Here is a 7,500-nt window from a genome sequence, read left to right as displayed (position 1 = left end):
CCTGAGGAAGTGGCTGCTGCTCAGTGACCCCGACGACCTCTCGGCAGGGGTCAAAGGTTACGTGAAGGTCAGCCTGTTGGTGCTGGCGGCGGGAGACGAACCCCCGGTGAGAGGCCGCGCACACACACACACACACACACACACACACACACACATGTGACTTTATAATGCGTGGAAGATTGTTTTGATTTGTGTTATGTTTACATGTGTATGTGTCTGTGTGTGTATGTGTGTGTGTGTGTGTGTGTGTGTGTGTGTGTGTGTGTGTGTGTGTGTGTGTGTGTGTGTGTGTGTGTGTGTGTGTGTGTGTGTGTGTGTGTGTGGGAGCAGGCGGACCAGAGGGAGTCTGTGGAGGAGAAGGAGGACATCGAGGGGAACCTCCTGAGGCCGGCCGGTCTGACCCTCAGAGGAGCTCAGTTCTCCCTGAAGGTCTTCAGAGCTGAAGACCTCCCTCAGAGTGAGTCCTCCTTTACTCCTCCTCCTGTCTCCTTTACTCTCCTCCTCCTGTCTCCTCCTCAGAGTGAGTCCTCCTCTCCTCTCCTCCTTCTGTCTCCTCCTCCTCTATCCTCCTCCTCTCCTCCTCCTCTATCCTCCTCCTCCTGTCTCCTCCTCAGAGTGAGTCCTCCTCTCCTCTCCTCCTTCTGTCTCCTCCTCCTCTATCCTCCTCCTCTCCTCCTCCTCTATCCTCCTCCTCCTGTCTCCTCCTCAGAGTGAGTCCTCCTCTCCTCTCCTCCTTCTGTCTCCTCCTCCTCTATCCTCCTCCTCTCCTCCTCCTCTATCCTCCTCCTCCTGTCTCCTCCTCAGAGTGAGTCCTCCTCTCCTCTCCTCCTTCTGTCTCCTCCTCCTCTATCCTCCTCCTCTCCTCCTCCTCTATCCTCCTCCTCCTGTCTCCTCCTCAGAGTGAGTCCTCCTCTACTCTCCTCCTATCTCTCCTCCTCCTCTCCTTCTGTCTTCTCTCATCATTTTTGCTCTCCATTTCTCAAATTCTTTTCTTTTCCTATATCTCTTCTCTCGCTCTATATTCTTTGGATATTCTGCAGCCATTTAGTTCCCCTCCCTCCCTCCCTCCCTCTTTCCTCCCTCTCCCTCCCTCCCTCCCTCCCTCCCCCTCCCCCCAGTGGACGATGCCTTCATGGACGGGATGAGGCAGGTCCTGGGCTTCGACAGCAACAGGAAGAATCTCGTCGACCCCCTGGTAGAGATCCACTTTGCAGGGAAAACCGTAAGTGTGCACAAATCACCATCATCATCATCAAGGACCCTCAGTGGTAGAGTTCACCAGTATGCTGGGGAGGGATGCACTGCAGGACAGTAGTGGTCAGGGGTTGCCCCCCCCCCCCCCAGCTGAAGGATTCTGGGTTGGATTCCCCATGTCCATATTCTATATACCATGTACTGTCTAACACCGACCTGCTCCTTACTGACCTATCTCTGTACTGTCCAACCCCTACCTGTTCCTTAATGAAATGTGTCTGAACTCACTGTAAGTTACTTTAGGTAATAGTGTCTACTACCAAATGCTAAATAATGTAAATTAATGCAAAGTAAGGAGAATCCTTGTGTCCTCAGATCTGCACCAAAGTGCTGGAGAAGAGTGCCAACCCCCAGTGGAACCAGTGCCTGTCCCTGCCCATCAGGGTGAGAACGACGCTCCTGCCAACCAATCACATCAGTCCATTACAAGGCTGGGCGAATCACACTACCCCGTCTCCAGACTGGGGGCGGGAGCAGAGACTAATGCTGTTGTTTTGTCTCCTTTTAGTTTCCCTCCATGTGTGAGAAGATGAGGCTCAGGGTCCTCGACTGGTGAGTCGGATGGTACTGTTCGATGATCATGATCGTCACGTTTGATGGCCTCATCCTCATATTACATGACATCATCATCATCATCATCATCATCCTGTTTGATGACATCATCATTGCGCTCTTCGTCTGCAGGGACCGGGCGAGTCACAATGACATCATCGGCACGGCCCACCTGTGCATGTCCAAGATATCAGCTCCTGGTGGAGAGATCGATGGTGAGAAACTGGTCTGGTCTGAACTAGTGTCAACTGGTCTGGTCTGGTCTGTACTAGTGTCAACTGGTCTGGTCTGGTCTGAACTAGTGTCAACTGGACTGGTCTGGTCTGAACTAGTGTCAACTGGACTGGTCTGGTCTGAACTAGTGTCAACTGGACTGGTCTGGTCTGAACTAGTGTCAACTGGTCTGGTCTGGTCTGAACTAGTGTCAACTGGACTGGTCTGGTCTGAACTAGTGTCAACTGGACTGGTCTGGTCTGAACTAGTGTCAACTGGACTGGTCTGGTCTGAACTAGTGTCAACTGGTCTGGTCTGGTCTGAACTAGTGTCAACTGGACTGGTCTGGTCTGAACTAGTGTCAACTGGACTGGTCTGGTCTGAACTAGTGTCAACTGGACTGGTCTGGTCTGAACTAGTGTCAACTGGTCTGGTCTGGTCTGAACTAGTGTCAACTGGACTGGTCTGGTCTGAACTAGTGTCAACTGGTCTGGTCTGGTCTGAACTTGTCTAACCTGGTCTGGTCTGGTCTGAACTAGTGTAAACTGGTCTGGTCTGAGCTAGTCTAACCTGGACTGGTCTGGTCTGAGCTAGTCTAACCTGGCCTGGTCTGGTCTGAGCTAGTCTAACCCATTTTTGTATTAACTCCTAACTGGCTGCACTGGTCTGGTCTGAGCTAGTCTAACCTGGACTGGTCTGGTCTGAGCTAGTCTAACCTGGCCTGGTCTGGTCTGAGCTAGTCTAACCTGGCCTGGTCTGGTCTGAGCTAGTCTAACCTGGCCTGGTCTGGTCTGAGCTAGTCTAACCTGTTTTTGAAGTGGCTTACATACATACATTGTCTCCCTACTTAGCTCTCTCTCGTCGACTTCCTCTCCATCTACTTCTCTTCCTGTCTTTCAGACTGAATCTCTTCAACTGAATCCTGATCAGTTCATTCGGCCTCTTGTTTGCTGCGTTGTAAATCAATCAGCACTTCTAGCATAAATAAGCTGAGGTGGTAGTTAGGTCCTATATCAGTGGGAAACCTAATCCTAGTACGGTTCAACGGTTTGGAAAACCGTTTTGGAAGAACCATGACATGGCTCATTGGACAGCAACAAAAATGTTGATGACCCTCCAAATATATCCTCCTCAATACTGCAAGTATAGGATCCTCCATCTGCACAATGGATCTCCCCTGGTCCAACGGGACACGAGACTAGACCGAGGAGGACAGAGACGACCTGACGCTGAGACGCCCCCTCCTCTGCACCGTGTGTGTGTGCTGTCCTAGCCTCTGCGTTCAGGCCTGAGCTTCTTCTTTAACCAACTAACCGGACGTTGTTGTTTAGTGTGGCTTGATTGTCATGTTGTCCAAACAGAAGCCTGCTACGTGACCGCGCTGTGACCGAACGTCACGCACAGCGCCGGCTCAGAACACTTATTGTGTTTGTGTCTTGTTTCCTGGTTCCACGCCCTTCTGGTTCTCTCCGTCGCTCACTCTTTCTTCTTCTTCTGTGCACCAGACGAGCCGTCTTCTAGGAGCCTCCAGTCTGCCAGTATGTTCATCACTTCTCTCGACCGCTTCCCCCTCCAACACTCTCTCTCTCTGACTGTCTCCACCTCTCTCTGCCATCCGGTCTGTAACTCTACCTCTCTCGACCGCTCCACTGCTCTCTCACTACCTCTCTATATCTGTCTACCTCTCTATCTCCGCACTCTCTCTCACACTCTCACTCTCACTCTCTAACTCTCTCACTCTCTCTCTCTCTAACTCTGACTCTCCCTCACCCTCTTTATTATCTCATGTTTTTGACTTGAATGTGACTGAATGAAGAATGACTTAATGAACTACTTGTAGATCAGCTCTTGACTTTCCACATTCCTGTGTCTGGAAAATCTTGAAATCATTGAAATCATTCAAAGAGATGATTGATTGATTAATTTATTGATTGATTGATTATTGATCAATGCAGGTGAGATGAGCCTGACTCCTCTGCTTCAATCTTTAATGATTGCTGTTTAATTGTTATATTTTTTTCACTTATATCTCTGATAATAAATTACTGTTTGTGTCTGCGTTAATGTGTGTGTGTGTGTGTGTGTGTGTGTGTGTATCTCTTATTGTATGTTTTTGTGTGTGTATGTATCTGTTAATGTATGTTTTTGTGTGTGTATGCTTGTGTTTGTGTCTGTGGCTATGCGTGTGCATATATGTGTGCATGTGTGTGTTGTATGTGTATGTGTGGTGGGTGCATGTTCATATATTTGTGTGTGTGCGTGTGTGTGTGTGTGTGTGTAGTTGATGACAGTCTGGGTTTCCTGCCCACCTTCGGGCCCAGCTGGGTCAACCTGTACGGGAGTCCCAGAGAATTCCACACCTTCAACGACCCCCACCACACCCTCAACCTGGGGAAGGTACCCTCCGCCTACCACCACTCCCACCTCCACCTCCCCCATTACCTCCACCTACCACCACTCCCACCTCAACCTCCCCCATTACCTCCACCACCACCACTACCTCCTCCCCCTCCCCCATTACCTCCACCCACCACCACTACCTCCTCCCCCTCCCCCATTACCTCCACCACCACCACTACCTCCTCCCCCTCCCCCATTACCTCCACCCACCACCACTCCCACCCCCACCTACCCCATTACTTCCCCCTCCAAATCAGATACCAATTACAGTTTTACTACCATTGAATACAGTAAAATGTAAAAGCTACATCCTCCATCTCTCTCCTACTCTCCACCTCCCAACTCCCCCCCCCTCTCCCTCCACCCTCCTCTCCTTTATCTCTCTCTCTCTCTCTCTCTCTCTCTCTCTCTCTCTCTCTCTCTCCATTTCCCCCCCTCTCTCTTCCTCTCTGCTCTCCTCTACCCCTCTCTCCATCCTCTTCCCCTCTCTCTCCCTTTCACCCCCCCCCCTCTCTCATCCTCTCTCTTCCCCCTCTCTCCCTCTCTCTCTCCCCCCCTCCCTCCCCTCCTCCCTGTCTCCCATGGCAGGGTGAGGGCGTGTCGTACCGCGGCCGTGTCCTAGTGGAGCTGAGCACCAAGCTGGTGGACCGGCTGGACCAGAGGACGGAGGACATCCCCTCAGACGATCTGCTGGTGGTGCAGGTGAGGAAGGCCGTCTGGACTCTGTACACCCGGGTGGATGGGACGCTCTGTTCTTTCTCTCACTCGTCTCCCTTTTCCTCGTTCTGTCCCGCTGGTCTTCCTTCTCCTCCTCCTCCCCTCCCCACCCCCTCATCTCCTCTCTTCTCTCTTCTCCTCTCCCATCTTCTCCTCACCTCTCCCCCTCCTCCCTCTCCTTTCCTCCCCTCTCATTTCCTCCGCTCTCCTCTCCTCTCCTTTCCTCTCCTCCCCTCCTCCCCTCTTCTCCCTCCTCTATCAGAAGTTCCTGAGGAAGAGGAAGTTCTCTCTGTTTGCGGCGTTCTACTCCGCTACGCTCCTGCAGGACGTAGACGACGCCGTCCAATTCGAGGTCAGCATCGGTAACTACGGCAACAAGTTTGACTACACCTGTCTGCCGCTGGCCTCCACCACCCAGTTCAGCCGCGCCGTGTTTGACGGTAGGTCAGAGGTCAAAAGGCTGTGTCGAAAACGTAATAAATAAATAAATACATTCCTAAGACTATTTGATGAGTTTATTCTATAGAAGATAGAAGATGCATTCTTACAATTGTGATATGTCATTCCAAAATATTTATTACAGAATAAATATTTATATTTATTCTGTTAAATATAAATATTAAATAAATATTAATATTTATTCTGTTGTAGAATAATTTTAACATTCTATGTTGGTGACATTTCAAGACAATGAAGACGGAATATATATATGCTCCAGTCCAACTGAAATCTGTTGTCTTTTAATTTCGAATTACACAACAGCACCACCATGTGGCAATTTCTGGTACTAGCGGTTCCATCATTTATGTTTATAGTTTTACTGCCACTACCCTGGGGTAGTGATAGGCCGGTTTTCTGGTCTACATATAGGTTGTCTGGTATATATTAATGTATATGTTAATATATGTATGTCTCTAGGTTGTCACTACTACTACCTGCCGTGGGGTAACGTTAAGCCGGTGGTGGTCTTGTCGTCAGAATGGGAGGACATCAGACCCAGGATAGAAGCTCTCAACATGCTGCTACACATCACACACAACCTGGTACCCTGTGTGTGTGTGTGTGTGTGTGTGCGTCTGTGCCTGTATGCGTGTGTGTGTGTAGTTCTGGTCTAGCATTAGCTCTTCTCTTTCCACCTCCTTCCGCCTGGCTCATGGGTTCTCTGCCCTCAGGAGTCGAACCTGCAGCGCGTCCAGCTGCTGGTGAAGGCTGCCACTGACCTGGAGGAGGTGGAGCTAGCCGTGGTCGACCTGCTAGACCAGGTCATCACCGACTGCAGGTAACCGGATAGGCTGTCTGGATTCTGATGTCATCACTTACGGACGCTGCTACTGGCTGTTTAGCCTGACCGCCGTGAAAACCATAACAAATACAGTTTCATCTCTCCCCGGTTCTCTCCATCTGTTTTTCTGTCTCCTGATGTCTTACCCTCTCTCTCCTCTGTCGTCTCCCCTCTTCCTCTCTTCTCTCTCACCGCTCTCTCCTTTTTCCTCTCTCCTCTCTCCCATCTCTCTCCTCTGTGCTTTCCTTTGTTCTGTCTCCTCTCCTCTCTCCCCTCTCCCCTCTCCCTCTCCTCTCTTCCTGTCTTCTCTCCTCTCATCTCTCTCCTCTCTCCTCTCCCCTCTCTCCTCTCCTCTCCTCTCTCCCTGTCTCTTCTCTCCTCTCCCCTCTCTCCTCTCCTCTCTCCCTGTCTCTTCTCTCCTCTCATCTCTCTCCTCTCTCCTCTCCCCTCTCTCCTCTCCCCTCTCTCCCTGTCTCTTCTCCCCGCTCATCTCTCTCCTCTCTCCTCTCTCCTCTCCCCTCTCTCCTCTCTCCTCTCCCCTCTCTCCTCTCCTCTCTCCCTGTCTCTTCTCCCCGCTCATCTCTCGTCTCTCCGTGGTCGTCTCTCCTCTCCTCTCTCCCCCTCTCCTCTCTCCGCTCTCTCGTCTCCCTCCCGCCCTCCCTTCTGCCTCCCCCCCCCCAGTCAGGAGCTGCCCTCCCTGGACCAGTGGCCGTGTGTGACCCCTCTGGACAAGTCTCTGCGTAACCTGCGCTGCCTCCACCTGCAGCAGGTGCTGTCGGGGGCGCAGAGCCTGAAACACGGCCCCCGCCACCGACCTGTCCTCCGTGCTGGAGCTGGCCCAGGACTGGGCCGCCCGCCTCCGCTCCCTGGCTGAGGAGGTAAAGGGGGGGGGGGGGGGAGAGGGGGGACAGGGGGACAGGGGGAGGGTGTAGAGGAGAGTGGGAGGGTCTAGAGGTGAGGGCGTACGGTATGGCGGTCTAGAGGTGAGGGAGAGGTGGGACGGTCTAGAGGTGAGGGAGAGAGGGTTAGAGTGGGAGGGTCTCGAGGAGAGGGGTAGAGTGGGAGGAGGGTGTAGAGGTGAG

The 7,500-nt window shown here is 52.0% G+C and overlaps 1 protein-coding gene across 1 annotated transcript in view; it reads left to right on the top strand.

Annotated features, from left to right (window-relative positions):
- The window catches only part of LOC311368653 (dysferlin-like), a gene marked incomplete at its 3' end in the record, with an annotated part of 21,124 nt that overhangs the window by 13,260 nt on the left and 364 nt on the right, over positions 1-7,500 (top strand). Inside the window, 14 exon segments of the mRNA XM_084487453.1 lie at positions 1-106; positions 331-457; positions 1,119-1,222; positions 1,570-1,638; positions 1,763-1,806; positions 1,939-2,021; positions 3,525-3,557; positions 4,301-4,416; positions 5,008-5,121; positions 5,399-5,576; positions 6,055-6,179; positions 6,309-6,415; positions 7,100-7,226; positions 7,228-7,296. The exon segment at positions 1-106 is cut by the window's left edge and continues 10 nt beyond it. Of these exon segments, the coding sequence (XP_084343579.1) occupies positions 1-106; positions 331-457; positions 1,119-1,222; positions 1,570-1,638; positions 1,763-1,806; positions 1,939-2,021; positions 3,525-3,557; positions 4,301-4,416; positions 5,008-5,121; positions 5,399-5,576; positions 6,055-6,179; positions 6,309-6,415; positions 7,100-7,226; positions 7,228-7,296 (1,402 nt within the window).

Source organism: Micromesistius poutassou (assembly GCF_964030765.1).
Source record: "Micromesistius poutassou genome assembly, chromosome: 23".
Lineage (NCBI taxonomy): Eukaryota > Metazoa > Chordata > Actinopteri > Gadiformes > Gadidae > Micromesistius > Micromesistius poutassou.
Note: the sequence above shows the minus strand (reverse complement) of the source record. Positions and strands in the feature narration are given on the sequence as shown.